This window comes from Sparus aurata, chromosome 6 (genome assembly GCF_900880675.1).
Source record: "Sparus aurata chromosome 6, fSpaAur1.1, whole genome shotgun sequence".
Lineage (NCBI taxonomy): Eukaryota > Metazoa > Chordata > Actinopteri > Spariformes > Sparidae > Sparus > Sparus aurata.
In genome coordinates, this window is record NC_044192.1 from 15970854 (window position 1) to 15995243 (window position 24390).

The following is a 24390-nucleotide window of genomic DNA, read 5'->3' on the forward strand; positions in this document are numbered from 1 at the left end:
TCCACCCTGCGCTGTGCATTACCCCTCCTCTCCACACTTCTCACACTCTCACACTCCCTGTCCTGCCTTTTTATCTTTCCGTGCACCACAGTGTAACTGAAAATGTGTTGCTATTTGTGTCTTTTCCCCGGCCTCCTCGGTGCCAAAGCTATCGTCTCACCAGTCGCACGTATTGTCTAACTTTCACTTGCCTTCTGATTTCCAGCATCTATGTTCTTCCATTAATGTCCAAAACAGTAAGGACCAGGAGACTGTTGTCTAGAACCATCTGTTGCCCGCACAACAGATTTATTCTAAGCTTATATGTTCAATTGCCGGTTGTCCCTCCAGCGTTTCATGTTGAGTTAAAAATCGAAATAATTTATGTTTTTCCAGTCAGGAGAAGTCTGATATGAGCCCTCCTTTTAACTCTGTTTTCAGTTTCTACCAATATCTGACCCTTTAGCTGTTCACCTACTAGTTGCTTACTTTGTCTGTCTGTCGTTTTCACCAAAATCAGTTCAAAAAGTAAAGTTGTGGACTGTTAATCCACATTATGAAGCTCTTTACGGTTCAGTGTAATACAGAGTGATAATTCTCTGTGGATTTGTCAGTAGAAGCAACTCTTTTCACCTTGAGGTAGTCATGTGATGCATTGTTGAAATGAAAATATTGGTTAAAGCTGCTCTGATAAAACCTTCATCTTATTGTAGAAAGGCTGACGTTAATGTCCGAGTTTGAATCTATTATTTGCAGAAAAACTCTGGTGTGTGTCGTCCAATCATCTTAATATAACTTTTCATGCCGACATTCAGTTCATAATGGAGAAAGTTGCATTAGAGCCGGTTAAGGTAAAGGTGTAATGATTACTCATCACATAAATACATTCTGTACAGTAAAATCAATATTGTGCATACTGTCCAAAACTACATTTCCAGTGAAATGAAGAAAATTGTAGAGTTATCGAAGTGCGATTCACACCAGTGCGGGCTGCGGCTCCCCAGTGGGCTGTAATGGTACTGCAGGTGGGCAGTGAGAGGTTATTTCCAATAAACAGATAAATACTAAGCTCTTAATGCTCAATCTTATTGTTTAAAGTTAAAGTTACATTTTGTATTTTAAAAGTTGCCACCAGTTAGGCACCACCTAAGTGTGTTAACCAGGACCCAGTGCTGCAAATTAAGGTCAGTAGGGGGCAATACAGGAAACACAGTTCTAACAGGAGGGCGACATTATTTGACTGGGGAACAAACATCGACAAGACGCGTATCTCGTATCACTTCAATCACGGAATCAGAGTTGTGATTAACAGTTTTGGGTTGCCGTCCGAGGATTTTCCAATTACACATTGGGTAGTGTAATCCTAAAGTTTTGGGACTGACTGCCCTACACGATATCCTGCTATGCTGTGCCTGCTGTCATTCAGTCTTTTCTTTCCATGCTCAAGGGCTTTCCACTCTTCGTCTGTAGTCATCCATCCAACTATCTCTGTAGAACAACTCTGATTGACAATTTCCATCCATCCCAGGATACCCCTCCATCTTTAATCCAACTTTTGTGCTCATCCTTTTGTTGTTTTCTATGACAAAACAGCACAATAATCATAGCAGAGGCTGAGCTAAATGTACTGTTTTTATATACTCAGACGGTCGCTCAATCAACTGTTTCAATTGATTCTATTTTTATCATCGTCCTCGTCATGGTAGACTTAGAAAGTCCTAGTCTACTGTAAGGTAATCAGTATCTACATCAGTCAGATAAATGGAGTCCAAGTAGAAACTGACGATAAGTAAAGATTAAATCACACTAATTGTTTGGCTCCAAGGTGAGCAGGTGAAAACTAATTGATTTATTTCAGCCAAACATCTTAATGCTGCACTTCACCTGTTTGATATCTAACACCTATGGATCCCGTTTGTTAAAAGTGTGGGACATGCGGAGAAGCGAGAGTGGAACATTTACATTACAAGAACACTATCTTACAGCCAATGGCATCCAGCTTTCACACAGTAGAAACATTTCCTGGAGCCACAGTCTCAACATAACCAAACACAAGCCGGCCAAATTAGGCACAACATCAACAAGTGATTCTCTCTGAGCCTGGGCCTTTAAGGCTTCCCTGCGCTGTGCGGCCATCAGCCGAGGGTGAACTAAAGGGAACATTAATGAACATTAGGAGAGAAAGGCCTGTTCTTCCACAGGAACAGTCCTGTGTTTGTGAGGTCACAGAAGTTACCGTGGTTACTCCCAGGAGGGAGCGAAGACCGTGCGTTTGTTAATTGTTTCTCGGTGGGGAAATGAGATTAGTGACTGAATGGTGATGTGAGAGAGTTTTCAAAGAGCCATGCTGCATTAAGTTTGAATTCGCTAGCACTCCATGCTATCCTGCCGGTTCTGGGGTCCACTTCTGCCCCGCAAACGAGTTTCACGAAGCCCATAAATCAGAAACACTGTGACTCATTGTCACATTATGCCTATACAATAAAAAATATTATATGCTAGGCGAAAAAAAAGGTGAAACAGGTTTGCATTTTACTTTACCCAGAGAAGTGCAAAGACATTGTGAGGGACTGTTTCTCTAACTTAAAAAAAATCCTTAACTTGCTGCCCATATAGTGTGCTAGCCAGCCTGCTAGCTAAGATTAGTTCATGTGATACCCCTAACCCAACTTTAAAAGGCACATCCGGAGCATGAGGCCAACAAAAAGTTTTAATGTTATCGTGATCTTCTACATAGCTTCCAAAATGTGGGACCATGTTCAGATCACGTGCACCAGAGACGTCCACCAGCTGAGCTGGCTAACTAAGTTTTGCCCTTTGATAACTCGAACAGGGATGAAATTACTTAATCGGTTTCCAAATGTTATTGGAATGAATGGATGAATGATTTTTGCAGTGTAAGCTAATAGGAAAAAGTACTTCTGAGCCCCTGTGTGTCATGTGACATTGTTTAATTTCCCAGTTTAGCCACTAAGCCAACATGGCTTTAAAGTCTGGTACACTTCCTGTAGGCTTTTGAGCTGAAAATGGCAGAATCACAAAGTTTGAATCCTACAGTGTTATATGAAAGGTGGATGGAATTCTTATCCAATAGTTTTGCTAAATGAAACAGTCTGGATCTCCAGAGTTATTGCAATTTATACTGAGGAGAACATAAATGTCCGTCCCAAATTATTTGGCAATATCCAATAATTGGAGACATCTCCCTAAAACTATAAATTAGTAACTTTTCAAATGTTAAAATTTTTGACCAGACAACTAAATTCTATTGACTCCCATTCACTACTTTCTACTACCAGTTAGTGTTTAGCATTGGAAATGTAAAAAGTTTGCAACATTTGAGTTAACCTTGTGTTATACTGTAGCTGCCCTCTGTTATCTCCACCAAACAGTCGACAGGAAACAAGTTAGTGAAGCGAAATATGAATATTTAGGCAGTGGCAGACTTTGTATCTACTTTTAGGATGTTAATCCATGATTCATGCTGCTCCACTGTGTGCCTCTCAGAGGAGAAGAAAATGGTTGAGCTGAGCTGTAATTTCATTATGAAGTCACTCAGATGATGAAAATCAGGTAGATGAGGGGTAACAAAAGAGAAGTGGGGTTTCATTAGAGAAGATAAGGAGTCACCTCTTGACATGTCGTGGTAATCTCTCCTAATAGGGAAAGCCTATTCAAGTCATTGTAATTCTGTGATTTAATTACTTTAAAAAAGTCTCACAAAGAATTTATACTGTCAGTGACAATAGGCTGAGACGCATTGATGAAGTGGAAATTAAACTGTAAGCTGGATCAAGAGCGTGACAAATTATCAGATACTTCAGAACAGTCAGAGTGACGCGGCCTGATTTGAAATTGAAACAATCTGTTGGGGCACAGCCAAACTTTTAATCCCAACTCTTATCAACACATGAGACTATGATGACGTATTTCCCTAAAAATGTTTTATTAAAAAAAAGCAACAATTCTTTGTGAACGTGAGCCTGAGGCAAGGCGGTGCGAATCAATAATCCACACAAAACAATCTGTAATCATGTATTGCCATCAACACTCGCAAGTTACAGTTCCACATCACTGCCGCCAAACAAGATATGCTCCACTGTTGTGTTGAGGTCTGTTTCCCAGTCAAATAATGTTGCCCTCTATGGGGTCGCGACTCACTTTTTGGGAACAAGCCTCCAGGAAGAGTACCAGGCTTTGAAGCTAATTTTTCGTAGTGGCCAAACTGTGTAATTACAACATCACATGATGCACCCGGGCCCAAAAAGAGTTAGTAAATGAAGCAACTGTAAAACGCTGGAGAATTTTTTTGATTGATTCGGTCCAATAGGACTTGAAAAGTCTAGAAGAGCTGAAAAATTACATAATTTTATCTCTATTCAAGTTAGCCGGGTGCTAAACTGGAAGTTAGCCGGCTCAGTCAGCTGAAGTCTCTAGTGTGCACGCTCTATGGGCCGTGTTTTCTGTGTACAGACGTAGACAAAATCAAAAAAATAGTAGTGGTTAAGATGCTTACCATCTAAAATCAGTGCTCCTAGTTTGATTGTGGTCAGGGACCTTTGTTGCTTAAAACAGTCCCCAATTGATCGCACCTCCCTCTCTATCACCCATGTTTTCTGTCTTTGTCAATTGTTTGAATAATGAAATAGTGAAAATACAAAGAAAATGACCTTAAAAAGAAGAGACTAGGGGTCACTGAATTGTGTAGTTGTACTCAGGTTTCTGGACTGATTTGCCAGACAGAGACTGTCTGAGACTATCAACACAACACCAGATGAGCCAAAATCATTCTGAAGTATTATATTTGTTCCTCTTGTACAGTCAGAGACCTGTTCTGGCTGCTGGGGTGTGTTAGTTGTTTTTACTTATATTTCGCACACATATATGTGTACTGTACATTTCAGGTATGGGTGGATGCAGGAACCCAGATCTTCTTCTCTTACGCCATCTGCTTGGGCTGTCTCACTGCTCTGGGAAGTTACAACGCCTACGACAATAACTGCTACAGGTGAGAATGTAATGCAGTGCTAATGACAGCCACTTTTTAAATTCTGTATCACTGTATGAACTTCAACATGAAGAATAAAAAGAATATGTGTAAATTGGTTCGTGAGAATGACGGATTAGCATGTTCTTCATCATTTCAGTTTCGGAGAACATGTCTGTGCACGTGACTGTCTGAGGCAGAAACTCTTTGTCAGGGCAGTTACAGTAAGTGTGATCTGATTCACTGTGTGTTGCTCCGCAGGGACTGCATCATGCTCTGTTGTCTGAACAGCGGCACCAGCTTCGTAGCAGGTTTTGCTATCTTCTCCGTGCTGGGTTTCATGGCCTACGAGCAAAATGTTCCCATCGAGGCCGTGGCAGAATCTGGTGAGAGAACAACATCAGCAACAACAACATACCTTTTGATAGAAATCATGGGCCCACACTACAGAACATACTGTATCTAAATCAGATACTGTAGACTAGAGGGGGGCCTGAATCTTTGTCTGCCCATCCACCATATTGTGATAAAACAGATAAACATAACCGGTTATGTAACTCCTCACTCTTCACCTCGGCTCTTAGACCACCGCATTATGATTTATTCAAGTCTGCATGAATGATTTAGTGAATGTGACAGAGCAAGAGATTTGAGATGTTTTTCTCAGAGCCTGGTGAGGACAGAGGCTAATGTTTTAAACAATGTGTTTCTGAGGTTCTGTCACCAGTTCTTGGTGTAAAAGAAAAGCAATGACCATGTCAACTTTTATTTTGAACCAATCAGTCTTATTTCACAACAGTATCTAATCTCATTCATTCGTGTCCCTTCAGATCAAACCTTGTGTCACTTTGCTTCTCTGTACTTTGCCCAGTTTTTTTGATTAAGGAAATGCTCTTGGTTATACTATGTTCATTTAAATAACATCACAAAACAGTCAGACAAACACCAGGCCCAATGATTATGCCGGCATGAAAAAGTTAATGAAAAATCTTTTCATATGAGAGAAAAAGAAGAAAAACGAAATGAGGTCAGGGGTGTAAATGATACACAGAATCATTAAGTAACAGTAATAATGACAACAAGGCAGAACTCATAAGAGAGTAGACTGTGGTTCAGATCAGTCCAAATTATACAGGTCAACTAAGTCCGATACTGATGTGGGCCCCTGAAACAGGGTTGCAAATCTATAGGCACTGTCAAATACGTAGTCCTACAATCAGCTGATGACACAAAACATAAAAAAAACTGAAGAAAGCTTAGAAAGAAAAGTGAGAGCTTAATTCTGTCCTTCCCTATTTAGACTCTTGTGTGTGTGTGTTTTCATGATGCAGGTCCTGGTCTTGCGTTTATTGCGTACCCCAAGGCTGTAACCATGATGCCTCTGTCTCCACTGTGGGCCTGCCTCTTCTTCATGATGCTCATCTTCCTCGGGTTGGACAGTCAGGTGAGGATAACTGGCGTGAGATTACCGAGGTTTCAGAGATCGTTCACTTTATAAACCCTTAATTGACCTAGGTATGTGTGAAAATGTTAGTAAAGCAGCACAAAGTTAATTTAGTTCAGTTGTTTTAATATTGTGAACCCTAAATGCGACTTTACCGTCATGTAGGCTGTTATATGAGTCCAATGAGAGAGCAATCTTCATAACTTTTTTTTTATGCTCCAGTTTGTGTGTGTGGAGAGTTTGGTGACAGCCGTGGTGGACATGTACCCAGAGACCTTCAGGAGAGGCTACCGTAGAGAGCTGCTGATTCTGGGCATGTCTATTGTCTCGTTTTTCATAGGACTCATCATGTGTACAGAGGTAAGACTCAGCTGTAGTTACGTCTGCATGTCATGTCTGCATCTTCACAACCAGAAACGAGGAAGTCAGTTTGGTGACATTCATGTACAGCTCAGCGATTTGCACCAGGATAGCTTTGAAACAACAACTACAATCATTTGTTAAATTCATGGAAACGTGTTGATCAAACAAAGTAGCAAGGTTTCGCTAAGTCACAGGGATTGGTTGAATTTGTGTTAACGTTTGCAATCACAATGTTGCAACTTCCTGGAGGGATTGATAGTCTGTCAAAGTTACTTCAACCCTATTTCTGGGGGTTGATGGTTGTCTATTCGGCATAAGAGCTTCAGAGTTGGAGTTGGACAGTTTTTATCTTTACATCATCTTTATGTTTTTATTTGTAGACATGTCATCATCATCATCAACATCATCATCATCATCATCAGTATCATCAGCATAATCAGCATCACCATCACTGCCACCGCCACCGTTTTACAAGTCTGAGATGAGACCCAGCCAGGTATATCTTAGATCCACTATTCTCAAACTGTGGTACAAGTACCACTGGTGGTACATGAGCTCCCTTTAGTGGTACCCAGAGGAATCCAACATGTGTTTTTTCAAAAATGAAAAAAAGTTATTCTATCAAAATACTAGAGTTGTTAGAGTTAATAATAGAGTTTTTTTCTATTAAAATATTTAACATGAAATCAAATTGAAAAGTTAGGGTTAAGAGCACTGTATATTGTGTAGTCACATTCATGCACACCGCACGTATGTACTATCTATCATCAATGATTAGCTACGAAATGAACAACAAACTGCGATGGCACAAACAAGAGGAGGATATTTCTGAGCTGAAGTTGGCAACAGCATGAGTGTCAGTGGCTGCTTAAGTTGTGCTACTTAAGCGTAAACAGTACCTCGTAACGTTAGCAGCAAACATCGCAAAATAGCAGGTTGAATAATGTAGGCCCTTTGCTTAAAAAAAGTTTGTCAAACACTGTCCTAGATTACTGGCCAACTGTCCATATGCTAGAGAAAATGTGGGTTAAAATGAGTGAATCATTTGATCTAAAGTGTCTCCGGAGTTACAATGTGCTCAGAACCTTCTGCAGTTTATAAAATGACCCAGAGATCTGTTCAACTGGACTCTGTTTTCAATCCTGAAGGTCTGTGTTTGAGTTCTCCGTCTGGAGCTTTATTCATGTCACCAGCTCTGCTGTGCTTTTAGGGACTTTCATCCTTATGTAGTTATAATGGAAGAGAATCTGTTTCCTCACACTATCAGGAAGTCTTTCATCCACTAAAAGCTTTTCATGTGTCCATATGCATCCACCCCCACTGTAAAGTGTGCTGCACTGTTCTCTAGTGGCCCACAATGGCCATGAAACAGGGGGAAAGGAACTATAATGCAATATTAAAGTACACTACTTTCTCACTTTATATAGACAGCTGCATTGTCCAATGATGTGACCTCTGTTCATCATTCCCTGTCACCATAACATGAAAACTGCCAATTTCTCTCTTTGCTTTTGCTCGTCTTTCAGCATCACCTACAATCTAGACACTGTGGTCTTCTCTACTGCCAAAAAGACATCATGAATAATGTGTCGCAGGCAGCTCAGAGTAGGAGTGAATCACAGTTCAAAAGGTCCTCTGGGAGCGTAGTTGAATACATTGCTGAAGTAGCGGCATAAATGGCACTGAGACATTCGGATGATATTCTTAGCTGTTTACGGGTCGTTTAGAGCTGTGATGTAACCCCACTCTGAGATCCATGTGATTTTATTTATGACGAGCCTTTTAGTTGAGTGAGTTATCTTGAGTGGAGTTAGGATAGATAGAGTGGAATATAAAATGTGAGCACAATGGAAACTTGTAAAGGGGTAGTTTGATCTTTGGGAAAAGAAGCACTCAGATTAAAATCACAGTGAAGAAGTGAACCGTTCCAAGAGAAAAATTTGCTTTCAAAATTTAGCTTAAGTAGAAGTGCACGCATCAACATGTACTCCTTTTTCAGAATGACATTTTTCAGAATAATACCTACTGTAAAGTAGGATTAATGTTATTGATGCAGTCATGTGTAATTATATTGCAGCTGGTAAAGTTGAGTTTCATTTGAAGTATTTTATTTAGGGCTGGGTAACTTAGTCAATAATAATCATCATAATACACCACTATTTGCCAAATAGGTTTTAATCTGAATCTGCAAGTAACTAGAAACTAGAGGTTGACTGATTTATTGGTCAACTGATATTGGCCTATCACAGATGTTGGTAGTGTATATATTCTCATATATGCCCTGGATATGAAACTTAACAATGTAGATGACACTGCACTGGTGATATTACTGACAATAAGTTCATGTAAAACTGTAAAATATCCTTCCTCCAATACTTACATATCTTTGCCTCAAGTGTTTGAGAACCATGATTGAGGGATCATTGAAATACATGTCTGTTTCTCTATATATTCAGATATCAAATAAATGTTGTGGAGTCAAAAGTACAATATTTCAGTAAACGTATGTAAAAGTATTTCAATGTCGTATAAAGTATAGATAACACAAAAATACTCAAGTACAGCACTTGAGTAACTGTGTTGATTAACTGTGTTGATACCACTCCAATATCCATCTTATTCAAAGCCACAGCTAGCAGCTGGTTAGCTTAGCTTAGCACTGGAAACAGTCAGAACTAATGACAAGTCTTTGTGACGTTGAACTGCTGTCTGAAAACAGCATGTTCATTTTCAACTTAAGAAGTAGATGGATGTTTTTTCTTTAACTTCGGGCACAGCCAGGCTAGTCGATTACCCATAATTCCACTTTTTTTTCTAAGCTAAGCTAACCAGCTGCTGGCTCAAGTTCCACACTCACCAGACTGCTATTAGAGTGATGAAGTGAATAACGACTCCTTTAACGTCCAAGATTTACGTCAATTTATAATAACTATCATTAATAAATGGTAAATTCATAGTTAATTAAAATTCAGTTCACAGTTATTTGAAATATTTGATAAACTATTTTTTAAGTAATTGTTTAAATAGTTAATAAATACTATGTAGTTCATGCATAAACATTATTTGGATTTCGATCAGTGAAGCTGCAACTGATGATTATAAACCTGAACAACTGCTCAATGAATTGTTTAGTAAGCATTTCTTTGTTTACAGTCAAATAACTATTAACTAAAGTTCAATTAACTTAACTTACCATTTATTGATGATGCGTATTAGAAACTTTTACATATTATTTAGTGGCCTAAAGTGATCAAACATACAAAACATTTTGTTTCTACCACACCTCACTTTAAAATGTACCACTTTGGCACGCAGTTTAAATATCTCACTATAGAGTTATCATGCACAACAACAAAACAAACAAACACACAAAAACAAAAAGTATACTGAATATATATTTGTGTTATAACAGCAAAACTTAGTACTGGGAGCCACTTGAGACAACAAGCTGTGGTAATTCTCAGACAAAACCAAATTTTCTCTCCAGATTTAGAAATATCAGTGCAGAGTTGCTGTCTATATCAGTTTGCTACGAAATCAGTCTCTGACAGCCAAATCAAACACACCTGAATCATTGCATATTTGACATGATCTAAGCAAGTCTGATGCTCACATAGAGGCTGTGACAGAAAACTGACACCTGTCTCGTCCTATCAGGGGGGGATGTACGTCTTCCAGCTGTTCGACTCGTATGCCGCCAGCGGGATGTGTTTGCTGTTCGTGGCCATATTTGAGTCCATATGTATTGGCTGGGTGTACGGTAAGATAACTAGCTCAAGAGCTCTTAAAGAAATGTGTGTTTCTTAAACTTGTTACTTCACATAGGAGAAGTTCGTCTTTAGTCAACTGAACAGCTGCCACACATAAACAGGAAAGCAGGCCATCGTCTCGTGCTTTTACCTTCCTCACTGCAATCATATTTCGTCTCTGCCCTCTGCTGGAGAACGGCCTCAAACACATGCATCATTCTCTTACAGTATTGTTACACAAGGCACAAAAGTCATCTTACTGAGATATGAAAAACATTATTACTATATTAAAGCAGTGTGAAATGATGTCAATCAAACACGGTGCCGTTTTTTTTCTGTGCTGTCCTGCAACTGACTTTTCATTCCCGTTCCTAACTAAAGAGAAACAGTTTGTTGCTGTTGTCTAATTTGCCGGCTAATTTAGATTTAAAACATCCAATTAGACGACAGACTCAATTCCAACAATTAAATCACAAATTCTTTATGGCAGCAAAGCAGAATGATTGCGTCACAGAAAGTTCCAGACAACATTTTATGCACATCCAGTCAGCAGCTCTGCTCAGACACACGTTGTCAAAATACATCAGTCGCATCATTATTTTTTTAACGTCACATGCCAAAAAACTCTGAGTGACGCTTGTTTGTGTTCCAGGTAGCGACAGATTCTACCTAAACATCGAGGACATGATTGGCTACAAACCTGTCTTCTTCATCAAGTGGTGCTGGATGATCCTGACCCCGGGCATCTGTGCTGTGAGTCCCGCTGCACACACAAAGTCAGACGACAAATCATGTAGATGAGCGAGATGGAGGACAGACGCATTCAGACGCTGTTTTGCAAACTATCATATGGAGTTGGCGTTTCAAATCTAGAGCAGTATTCAGTATTGTGGAATTCAGCAGTTGAATTTGTCTTTTTAACTCATCTTGTAAGATAATTGTCCATTTTGTGTGAGAAATAAAGTTGTATCTTGTACCTGTTTCCGTATAGCTAGTTGTACCAGACTTTAACGTAAATAACAACATTTACAATGTCAATGTTTCGTTTCCTGCAGGGAATATTCCTGTTCTTCCTGATTAAATACAAGCCGCTGAAGTACAACAACGTGTACACCTACCCCGACTGGGGCTACGGTATCGGCTGGTTCATGGCCATGTCCTCGATGGTCTGCATCCCTCTGGGGATGATCTGGATGATCTGGAAGACTCCTGGCACCTTCTCTGAGGTGAACGCACAGCCGAGCACAAATCTTACACTCACACTGCAGGGTTTCACTTAAAGGCTAATTTCACCAATTTTACATCTTTGATCATTCTATTTTAATTATTGATAATGAGTCAAACAGTGTTACAGGGGCAACCTTACAAAACTTGGAGCCTACATTACCCACAATGCAGCTGAGCCACTACTACAGCTACTTTCTGTAACGCTGTCTCAGACATTGTTAGAATGCATTGTGGATGACAGGTTTTCGCAGCCCCGTCAGAAATCAAGGTAATTGGGAGATGTTCAGCTTTCATCCCGAGCAAGGTATTATAAAGATAAAACAAAGGCAATCTCTAATAGCAAGCAGGTCTTCACTCTTGTTCAAATACAACATTGGGCTTTGTGAAATTCTGTTGTAGTGGAACAGAACAGACTCTCATTTTCAGTGGCTGAAAAAGCAGAGCAATATTAGCTGTTTGTGCACTTCAAACATTAAACCTGTGTCTCCTGAGCCATTTTATCGCTCCCATCTGACTTTCTCTGAGGGATTGTGAGGCAGTTGGATGATCTCCCATCGTGGCTCGAGGGAGGATCAAATAAACAAATTACAGGTTTCTGATATGAGACGATCAGCAGGAGCCTCTGGCCTTTGCAGACCCGAGATGATGAAAGTAGAGGAATGATATCAGGGATGTTTTCGCACATGTCTCTTACAAAATGACTGAAAATGACAATGGATTGCTCTGATTTGGTTGAGTTTTAACAGTAATGCCAATATCTTGTTGGTTCAGATGGTTAGCGAGCTAACTGGCTAGTTAATATAAGGTTGGTGAAATGAAAGAAATACTCAAACTGGATCGAACAGAGTGACTGAATTCTGTTGAATTCATTTGGTAAGTCTCGACTGAATAACAAAGAATTAAGCTAAAATTGTCTGATATATAGTTAGTTGATTTTACGCTGCCACAAAAAGCAAATTTACTTATTATTTCCACAGAACAATTGCTGGCACAGACATTTCACCGTCGGATAGATTTTTTTCATAGATGCTTCTTTCAGTTAGTTTCATTTACTTGATGCTTGATGCTATTAGAAGCAGTATTGTGGTGGAAGAATGAGAGATGACCTCTTATTTGTGTCTGCAGAGAATGAAGAAGCTGACAACTCCCAGCAAGGACCTGAAGATGAGAGGGAAACACGCCGCCCTCAGTCCTTACGCCGCCAACGATGCCAAACTTAAGGTTGATGGGAAAATATCCACCATCTCAGAGAAGGAGACGCATTTCTAACCGACCGACCGCCTGACCACCTGACCGGCTGACGGACCGACCAAGCTGCCTGCAAATCTTCACAGGAAGTCCAACAAATACAGCAGACAAGAACAACGACAACATCATCCACCGCTACAACAAAACAGGAGATGAAAGAATGACTCGGAGTGTTATTTTTTGTTTTGTAAAAAAAAAAGGAGAAAAAAAAAGGAAAAGCTATCACATGATTATGTAGTTCTGTTTCTGTTTTGCACAAACTTTGATAACACACTTGTTGTTTTCAGTTAACGTTGTGACTAAAGCAGGTGTTTTTCTTTTCTTTTCTAACCATTAACGTTTAAAAAAATCTATTTGATGACGTATGATATGTGGTTAAAAACTTGTCCTGGTACCCTGTCAGTACTGGTCACACTAGTGTCTGGGCCTTTAGAGCAATACCAGTGTGTTGTGTCGTGAAAAGGCTTACACTGTACATTTATTGGCAAAGTGATGTGCCTCTCTATTAGGTACTAGGTACCCAAATGTGACTATCTTAAGATGTAGCAGCTTCTGGGGACCATTCTACATAGTTTTGTGTGTTGCGAGAGGATGGTGCAGTGTGTGTTATCACTGAGGCTGTAGGAGGGCAGACCCTGAAATACTCCCGCAAGTAAAAACTATGTATATAAAGAGTTTCGCCTTTGAAATCTTGGATGTCATCTGACGCAGCTACGACTGTGACGGCTGTGATGCTGTTTTTTTGTTAGGCCTTCAGTGATTCTTGTTTACTTGAATTCAATGTTGTCCCTTGGCAACAGATGCAAAAACCAAGCCTACTGGATGGAATTGAATGATATTACAAGGTTATTGATTGTCTGGTTTGGTTGTATATCGAGGGCTTTGCTGATGTCCGTGGCACGGCTTTTTTCTAAATAGGCGTCACTGCATGGCAGGTAGTGCTGAAGGGCATGTAAATCCGGAGTTTAAACATTATGTTAAGGCCCCTCCATTTTAGATATTTTTTTATTTTCCATTGCTAGGTTTAGACTACAAATGGCTACAAAAAGCAGTAAGTGACTCGCTGGCTGAGTCTAAAACACACCTTCTCACTCTCTCTCCCTCTCTCTTTCCTGCAGCTGCCCTCCTATAAGTCGTGGGTATCTGTCATTTCACAGTAATTATGCTGAGCCTAACACAGAGTGACACACAGACGTGCCTCCACCCCTGCATTTTTATTTCCTGCTCTGGCTGCAGAGGGGAAGATGGACGTCCGTCAGATGAGCATTTCAAAACCCATCCGTCGTCTTATCCCCCGTTCTTTTCACCCTTTCCCTCTCGTCCCCCTTCTCTCTTTTCTTCCGCTGTCCTCCCTCCTCATCTTCAACCTCTTGCTTGTCCGCTTCTGTCAATTTCATTTTTTTCCACTTCTGTCTTTCTCCTGGTCATGCGGAGGGCTTGAGCAATGACACAGTGGGCCTCGCATGAAACCGTGATGCTGCTGTTAGAGTCCTGCTATTGATTAGTGTTTCTGTGACCTGTTCCTCTGACATTGTAGAGCGTTAAACCTTTCTTTTTTTATTTTGCAGCCTGAGCCAGTGCGGAGGTGAGAGCACAGCCTGTGCCTGTCACCCACTTAATTGTGGCGAGAGTCAATGAGCTGGTCCTCATTGTTCAGATCAATCTCAGTCCATTACAGCCTCGAATCCAATCGGTTCTCCTACCTCCCTTCCTTGCTTTGTCCGCCTTTCTCACTCCCCCCTTCCTTTCTTCCCTCTGTCCTTGTTTCCTGACGAAAACGCAATCAGAGGAATGCATCTGAGGGGGATGAAAACTCGAGTTTCTCTCTTTATGGTGTTTCAGGAGGAGGCAAAGAAAGCGAGGGAAGAAGTAAGGAGTTGATGAGCTGAGGAAGTGTGTGATCGAGTAAGTAATGAAGGAAATCGAGGAAGTGATTAGTGACTGAAGCCCCTCCTGTCTAAGCTGTGACATCCTCTTAAACATGTGATTGGTCCCTCTGGTGTGGTTGCATTATGACATTATCACCTTCCTCACTGATGTTTGTGCAAAGCTAGTAGTCGTGTGTATCAGAAAAATTATAGCCTGCTGTTTAACACTGAACATGTCGATGTATATTTTTACATCTCTTTCTAGAATACCTGTGGTCTATTTCTTGAGAGGAATGATTGTTTTAAAAAGAATTGCTGTATTAAAAAAAGAAAACGTCCTTTGTTTTGACTTTTGATATGCCACTCAAAAGATCTTGTTATAGAAATATAATGAAAGGTGTTTTACTGTTCTGTACTGTTCTACACACATTTTGGTATCCACAGGACACGTGAACTGTCTGCTTACTCATTTTTAAGAATAAATATTATAAAGGAAAGTGGAGAGAAGGCTCCCGTCTTTTTTATTGAACTCAGTCTCACAAATTAGCGCCACAGCTAGCCTGAAAAAAAAGGAAATAACTGTCTTTGATACTGACATTTCCTTCTGCAGTCCTTTGAAATGGTTTCAGTGCCTCTATTTGTGATAAGGCTTTACAGACAGAATGATAGCATCAGATAAGATAAGATGCCATTTACTGTAAGCAAGTCCGATACAGCGACTGGATCATTCACAGACGCAAACAGTGAGATGATATGAAGCAGAAAAATACAAGAAACTAACACCAACAATTCAAAAAAAGTTTTATGAATATTGCAAGACAAAATAATACAATGTACAAATAGCTTGTTTTTATATCATACTATGTTTTTGTACAGTTTATTATGAGAGCAAGAAATAAGTAACGGACAAGAAATGTTTGTGTTTACACTGATTGGACTACAAGCACAGGATAAATCAGATGTATCCTCTGTCCTCTGTCGCAGTTCTGAAACATCTAAAACTCCCTCTCCTCACACATACTCATTATTGTCTCTAGTTTTCTCTCTCAGTGTTTTTGATGAATATAAAAATGTAAAGCACATTACTATATTATTGTAGTTTATATGGCTGGCCTGTTACTTTCCTCTCACTATAGCTCATAAAGATAGTAGTTTGATATTAGCCTACGAAATTAAAGTAGTCAAATCATGACGCTTCGAGCTGGTAGGCTATCTTACAAATTGTACTTTGAAACATTATGGAGTTACTGTATATTAAACTTTTACATAGTCTAGGGGTCTGACTGCATGGACACACCCCATGAATAACATTGTAGAAATATCAGGAAATGTCTGGACTTCCCATCTAAGATATCTAGTTTTGGTCGTCACAAAAAGGGCAGAAAATTCTTCTTTGAAACATAAAATAGTGTCACGCTTACAAATACCGAAACAAGGGTTAGGGTTACTTGTTCTGTAAATAGTCACTGTTTCTTAAAAACAATGGGCCTCATTCATGAACAGTTCTTACAAACAAATTTGTTCTTAAGTCCCACTTACGAAGATTTTACGAAGATTGTGGCATTCATGAATTTTTTCTTATCTAGGATTTTTTCTTAGGCAAGAACAAATCCTACGAACACTCAGGAGTACTCTTACGCACATTTCAGTGCCGACATGTTGGCATGGTTGTGTTTTCTTCTCTTGTGTAGTTCAATAAAATGCAATATTACAGTGATAATTCTGTCATATTTATTCATTTATTTATTTATTTCATATTTTTGGTAATTTACAAAGAATTTAAATTCTAAAATAAATTAAATGTGCCAATGATTTAAGATAAATCAAGTAAATTGGAAACATGCCATCAATTAGTAACCCCCCCACCCTATTTATATGTGGCATTTCTCCATCCAAGGCCCTCAGAACAATGGCATATATATTGCTTCTGTGGTTTTCATCAATGTAAGAACACAGCTGCGAACAATTCTGAGGCTTACGAACGAGTTGGTGAATCTGACATAGAGTTTTCTTAAGGAACCTCTTAAGAACAACTTAAGAAAAAATCTAAGAAGATTCTTAAGAAGATATTGGTGAATGAGGCCCATTGACCTGAAGCTACATTTTGTATGGATAACAGATAATTTCCTTGGTTGAACAGATACATTCACAGACAATGGGGTACTTGCACATTCCTAGTTCTGGTATACAGTAGCTGGTGGCATAGCAGCATCTATGCTAACGTTTTGAGGAGGTTTCAGATGAACAGTTGTTTCTCTCACTGGTTGTCTTGAAATCACGTGATCTATCAGGAAGCCGGCTGCCTTACGAGGCAAGTGCTTTCTGGGACTTGAATGAAACGGAGCCATTATCAATTTTTTAAATCATTGGCCATATTGGAGCCTCTCTCTGTTCCATTAATGGAGAGAAACAGTAGCTAACGTTGTTGCGACATGTAGAGACTTAGCTGATAGAAATATACATTTTGTCTGCTACATCAAATAATGGCCCTTAAAATGGATTTGCTGTACTGTGTAGTGCTGACAAAATGAAAATATTTTTGACAGTGTCTCGGTTTGGTTCCCTTTCTCAACCTTTCTCTCTCACTCATTTCTGTATCTCTACTCTCACTATCAAATAAATGCAAAATGTCTTCAAACAACATCTGTTTTTTTCTCTCGATCATCCTATTAGATGGTTTGTTTGAGGAACCTCCGCATCACTGTTGTCCAGATTTGATGAAATCCCATTCCAGTGTGTCTGTAGGCCTCTGGGTGTGTGTGTGTGTGTGTGTGTGTGTGTGTGTGTGTGTGTGTGTGTGTGTGTGTGTGTAGTCATGTGCATGCAGCCAACTGTCACACTTCAGAAATCAGCTTTACTTTCTCTGATTTGGAGGTGACATCTTGACTTGATCCGGTAGATTGTGTGAAGTAAATCTTCTTTTGTTGTTTTGTCATGTTGCTGCTGCATGAAACAAAACTTCTGGGAGCAATTCATGAGCTGCAAAAGTTTCTGGACTCCTCAGCCAAGCAAAAAAAAAAACCCTTCCAGAGAGTAATGTGAAGGTTAAATGGTTGCCAGCGGGGAAATCATTCTCTCTCAAATGCTGTAAAATGACTTGTCCTTTTTTTCTTCCCGGAGATAAGCCTTAATCTAAAACCTTTATCTAAAACACTGCTGATGGCTGACAGGCACACACTGTGTACATTATGAATACAATTTCCCTAGACGGGGTTTGTTTTATTACGGTTCTTCTGACGATTGATAGGAAAGAAGGCAGGTGGCAGATAGTCAGCGTTAAATGGAAGGTTTTCCTGGAAGCTACAGATTGACTGTTACTGTAGACCAGGCAGAAAATATACATATTATGGAAATGCTGAACCATTTCATCTAATCTGTCAAGCTGCAACAAGGAACATCTATATTGTTTTTGATTCTGGTGGCACCACTGCATCCTGTAGAAAAGGCCTTGATCTGGCCCAGGTAGTCTTTGTTTTGCAAGTGAGTGAAAGAAAGACCCAACGTTCTTTGAATAGTATTTCTCTTTTGTTCAACACAGCCTATGACTATCTAATATCGTAATAAGAGTTGTGTTAAGAAAGCTAATGGTATCAGTGTTCCCTTGTAATGTTACAACTTGACAAGGATTTCCAACCTAGTGACAGGCATTAAGAATAACTATATTAGATATATAGAAATCGTCAATCTATATGCTGATGGTCTTTTGTCAATGATATGGAGGCGTCAGTGTTTGGGACTGTTTCATAACCAGTTAAAAACTCCTTAGTAGGTTTTAAACAGCAGGTTAAAATGGCATTAATCAACTTTTGCACACTTGTGGGCAGAAATAAAAACTAGCAGGTCCATGTGTTTTGTTTATCACATGCTACATACAGACATATATCTCATATATCTCAAGTCAAGTTGTCGCTAATGTGTCAACCGTGTCTTAAGTCCAAAATTTACTCTACTTTTGAGTCTGTTGTGGTTGTCTTGTGTTTGGTTAGTGTTTGACTTTGATTTTCAGGTAGCTGCTAACTTTGTCTGCCGTTTTGCAGAGCAACGTACCAGCCCTGCCGTGTAGTTACAGGGGACGAGGCTGCCAAACAGGCGACGGCAGTTTGAGTCTATGTTTCAGCACTTGTCAGCACGACAGCACTGAATATGTTTGTGGTGAAGCATTTATTTTACGGCAAAACATAATCTTTTCCTAACCCTAACCAAGAAGGCTTTGTGTCTAAAATCATTGTTCCTAACCAAGCGTAGAGTTCAAACATGAATGAATATTATAATGTTATATGTGGTTTTGCACAAACGTAACATAACATTTATTCTTGCAATTGAGTGGAATGAACGATACATTTGATGAAAAATCCAAAATGATTAGATAAAAAGAGGCTTAAAAGAATGACAGTTCTCAATGATTTGGGTACTCATTGTCACATTCCATAGATTCATTTGTTTTCACATTAATATTAAAAACATTGATAAACGCGTTCAAGTTCAACTCGTTAAAATGTACCCAAAGACAAACAGACCGCAACCATTCAGCCAGTGACAAAAGCATGAAGAGAAACAATCCCATGCCGCAACTTGGCAGTGAGACCGACACAGGTGACAGGGAGGCAAACAAAACGAAAAGACGAGCAAACAAACACATTCCAGTGTATCACCACATCAACAATTATTCAGTGCACGGAGCGCAAACAGGCAGCCTAACGTAGACCAAAATTTGCCAAAGTGACGGAGAGACAGGCTGATGCAGATGCCGCACGACAGATGAGAAAAATACGAGACAGCAGATAGAAGAACAGTCAGTGAGAGAGGAAGGAGAGGAAAGAGAGAAGCAGTGTTCCTCCCCGCGGTTATGGAGAAGGCATAGCAGATTAGTTGACTCACGCACAGTGTTCTGGGGCAGCGCTTCAGGACAGAGCCAAGATAGAAACACAACGCACCATGGCCAAAAGTCAGCCTCGCCTAAAGATCATAGCAACCTAGATTTTTATCCTGATCTTTTGATAGGGAGCAAAGAAAACGGAATAAATATGCAGGAAAATATATATATATATTTTTTTTTTACTGTAGATGCATAGATGATACGGTCAATATTACACCAAATCGTGTTTTCCTGTCATGCATCGCAGCACAGTAGCTTTTCTTCTCTGTTGTTTGATGTTCATCTTTTGGGAAAATTGAATGATGAAAGAATTGTGAAAACAGATTTACTCAAGCTCAGGAAGTTTATACATGCTCCTGCGGCAATTGACGTCAATTAATTTTAGTTTCCTGGCAAATATTAGTGCATTAGTTCCTCACATTTGTGCCAAGTCTGACCGATAGAGCGAACTCTCTGCCTCGATACAGGTACTACTACGAGCCTATGCCGATGGCCTCATGAGTATGCGTGTGTTGTGTTTGGCTTCAATTGAATGCAAAATGTTAATCTTGCGCTGCTGATAAGCACCCAGAGGCGGGACAGAGGAGCAGCCAAATGATTTTGAGAAGGAAGGAAATACTTAACTGAAAGGCAGAGAGCAAACTGAGAAGACAGATGGGTCAGGGGGCCAAACAAAAAAGACAGAAGGGAGAGCAGAAACAGATTGGAAGGGACAGAAGAGCCTCGAACAAGAGTGGAAATAAGTTTGTGTTCGTACGTTTCCGTCGACACATCGTGGACATGAAGTTGAGGGCGTAACCGAATTAACATAGATGAGTAAGACCCCTCGGCTTTGCTTTATCCCAACCGAAAGGGAGTAATTGAAAACTCATTTTCAAGGCTTGCCAATGCAGCATAAAATTCTAATAAAGGGTCAATGAATGGCTGAGACCATTAAAAGACTACTGTGAGACATTTTTGTGTTAAAGCTGAATCAAAAAAGTGTCCCCATGTGATTAAGAATTGCCTCAAACGTGCAGTTAGACATCAGAACGGCCCGTATATACTGCATACAGCTTTTATTAAACTTTGGCTCGGAGCCTTAAATCAGCCAGAGGTCGTGTTATTGCTCCGGTGCTTTAAAAAGACTCGACTTCCACACTAAATGTAATCACTTTTTGTTCCCTTTTGATCCCCTGCTGGTGTGACACGAGGCTGAAGTGATTCCTTTAATTTCAGCAGGGGGCAGCAAATTCCAAACTACCATGACCAAACAAGCTTCAACGCCAGGTGAAAACAACCACAGTGCACCGGTATTTTTCTGTTACTCGAGCATGTGCAGAACACACTGCATGTGTTTTGGGTGTGCGAACAAGCATGCATGTATTTTTTTGGGGGGGGGAATGCATTTTCTCCTCACAGCAATATATTTGTGTATTCAAGCAGCATTTGTGCCTCTGTGTCCTTACCGCTTAATGAGCGGTCTGCACGCTCACGGTGCCTGACGTAGCATCGTGCAATGCCAGGTAAATTTCATCCTTGCACGCTTTGATGGCAACAACCTCCTTTCCCCTGAAGAGAAAATAAAATAGCTCGGTGTCATCATGAGCATGTCTTTGCACACGCACATCAGTTGGAATCATGCTTATCAGAAAATGGACGCCCAATACTGAGAAATATATTGGTGAACCAAAACGACAAAAAAAAAAGAGGAAAGAGAAGGATGGGAAAAGGAAATGGAGAGGGGAGGGGCGTGAGTGAGAGTAATCTGGTGTGTAATGAAAGGAGGCTACACAGAGAAAATGGTTTCTGTACCTGGTGTGAGAGGCTGGACAGGAAACTTGGAGGTCAAAAGGGGTAACTGTGTTCATTGTCCTTTTGTATGAAATCGTCAGGCGGTGCTCAAAATAACACCTGGTTTCGGCTGCTGTTGTTTTCAGGCAAAAAGATCAAATGAATTTATATTTTAACTTGCTCCAAGCAGATTGCAGGAAATGTCACAATAGATATCACAATAACAATATTTAAAGCTCCACCGTGAAACATGTTAAAATCAAACATTCTGTGTATGATTTTGGTTCCCACTAGATGTTTGGCGATGATGCAGCCCGACTCTGGAGACAGTGGCCCATGTGGGTCTATCTGATACCACTGTGCCGGTGTTGTTCCTGAAAGATCTAAAGGAATGTTGTTCCAGGACTATCATGTCTAATTACAAGGGAGCAACAAGGTCCACTTTCTAAACAAGCCATTGTGGCTTCATTCAGATGTGACATTCAACACGAGGAGCAACGGTTCGTCTGAAAACTACAATGGTGACTTGCCAAGAGGAGCTGCTGCTTTGCATCTGTTATATCAGAACTGTTGAGTAGTCTCCACTGAAATAAGGGCAAAGACTGTGGCTGAGGGCTTTTCTCGATGGAAAACATGTTTCACTCTTCTCCCGACAGGCTTTGGGAGGATGTCTTCATTTCAAAAGGATCTGCCATATCTCTTCATTTGTATATACGAGGCCCTTGTGAAAGACTTGAATCTCCACCATAATCTTTCCTGGTGTCCCATAATGACACGAGAGCATGTCCCATTCTATCAAATGAGTGGAAGATTTTTCCATAAGTCAAGAATTACCATATTTCTTATACTTTTATTGATTTTATTAAATTGTATATGTTGCTGTTTGGTTGCAACCTGATCGTTAAATTTGTAATCGTGTCTGTTCATTCCACAGTATCTTCAAGGGCTTCTTCCATCCTCGGATTATCTTTGATAGCACCTTGCTGTTGGTCACCGCGCCGCGACATAAAACCCATGTAATTTCCTGCTTCACTCGTTTCCAAAACTAAGTAACATTTCTTTGGATTGGAAGCAAAAGCTCTTCAAGGAAGTAGTTTTAGTTCACTCTCAACTTAAAGTAGACTTTCTGTCCGTAAAGAGAAAGACATATTTGCATAACGTTGTGGAAAGAAACAAAAAGAGAAAAGTTGAACGTTTGCTCGGCATCTACGCTCGACATTTACGTCGTTCAGCTTTAATGTCATGAAAAGGCGTTGGGTGGTCTGCTGTATGTTCAAATAGCGACAATAAATGCACATTGTTGACGTACGGCAAGCTTCGAACCATTTAAAATACCCTGACATAATGTACTGGATTCATTTATATAATTACACCTCTCTCTCTCTCTCTCTCTCTCTCTCTCTCTCTCTCATCTATCTGCTTCTCTTGTGCTGCCTATATTTGTTCCCTAAGTGACACATTAATTTCCACTGACATTATAAACAGTCAATGAAAAGCTATTACACTGCATGGTGAACCTTGACCCTCATGTCAACACTTTCTCTGTATAATGACAGTGCAGCACACATTAGAGTTATGTATGTGAGTATGTGTATGTGGGTAGGAGAGAGAATGAAAGAAACTGTAGGAGGGAGAGAGGGCGAGACTGTGGCAGGGGTAAGGATATCAAATGGGACCCGACTCGGCACCTTCTTTTGAGTTCTCAGTTCATGGGTCAAAGGAGAAGACGCCTGAGGACAACCCAGGCATCTTTCTTTCTCTCCATCGCCCTCCCTGTTCTCTTCAGTTGGCAGCAAATGAAGTGTAGCCTGTGAGACGCAGCGTTATCACCATCTATCATCATCGTTACCAGCATCTTTAATGCAACCGAGAAGTGTTTTTTAGCTAACAAACGGGCAATCCAGTGACCCGATTCAGCTCCACCTCATTCTGTATTTTTGTCTTGCTTAAATTTAAAGCGAGTTCTTCAGCACAGCTACAGCACTTCAGATCATTTGTTTGACATCGGCTTTATTGTATAATTGCCTTCAATGAGTTTTAAGGATCCTCGTTTTTTTTGTGGCTTGTAGAGCCTGTTTAGGAAGGATTTTCTATTTTTCTGTCTTCTTTTTGTGTTTTTTCAAAGGTTGAGTTGTGGTGGTGTACTGGATTTTTTCTCTGTTTATTAGAATGTTGAGAATGTAACATTTTCAACACAGATTTTGAAGGTTTTATCCTAAAATTGGGTATTCAGTATTATCCTTTTAAATGTAGACTAATTCTTTGTCAGCATTTGTTTCTTTTCATACAAAAACAATTACCCAGTTATAATTATTCTAGTGCTTTTTATTGGCTAAGTCAAGGGAAATCTGCCTATATGGGCCTTTCTAACATATTTTCTTTATTCCACCACCTTCAAGAAGATGTGTTTGCTTATGGTTTTGTTGATTACTTGGTCCTGGGAGGCTAATTGTTCACTGAGCATGAGTAAATATCTGTCGACATATTGTCATTTGTAATATGAAAATAAAGGGAGACTTAGATATGTAAGATATCTAAAATTCTGGAATTTTAGTTTGAAACATTACAAAAATTAACTACTGTCATCAACAGAGCGTAAAAAAACCCAATAGTGTTGATGTTATGTCAAAGGCGTCTATGTACAATGTTCCAGAGATGTCTAGTGAAGTTAACATCCTAATAGACGAGCCCTGGCTCATCCTGTCTCCTAATACTACTCTGTACCTCAAGGGGTGATAGTGGTATTTTCCTAACCAAAAAGCAAAACTCACAAATACATTCTTGTTTTTTTCTTTTCCCAATGTCCTCTGGTTTGGTCAAGTAAGATGTGAAAATATTCCAGCTCTTATTTCTGGCCATTCCTTACAACTTACACA

At 39.9% G+C, this 24390-nt stretch overlaps 1 protein-coding gene across 2 annotated transcripts in view; it reads left to right on the top strand.

Annotated features, from left to right (window-relative positions):
• The window catches only part of slc6a11b (solute carrier family 6 member 11b), a 29473-nt gene extending 14106 nt beyond the window's left edge, over positions 1 to 15367 (top strand). For both annotated transcript variants that reach the window (XM_030420909.1, XM_030420910.1), the window contains exons 8-15: positions 4884 to 4987; positions 5228 to 5352; positions 6298 to 6410; positions 6633 to 6770; positions 10431 to 10533; positions 11175 to 11275; positions 11578 to 11748; positions 12875 to 15367. In XM_030420909.1, the coding sequence (XP_030276769.1) occupies positions 4884 to 4987; positions 5228 to 5352; positions 6298 to 6410; positions 6633 to 6770; positions 10431 to 10533; positions 11175 to 11275; positions 11578 to 11748; positions 12875 to 13018 (999 nt within the window). In that variant the 3' untranslated portion in view covers positions 13019 to 15367. The remainder of the gene's footprint in view (positions 1 to 4883; positions 4988 to 5227; positions 5353 to 6297; positions 6411 to 6632; positions 6771 to 10430; positions 10534 to 11174; positions 11276 to 11577; positions 11749 to 12874) is intronic.
• The last annotated feature ends 9023 nt before the right edge of the window (positions 15368 to 24390 follow it).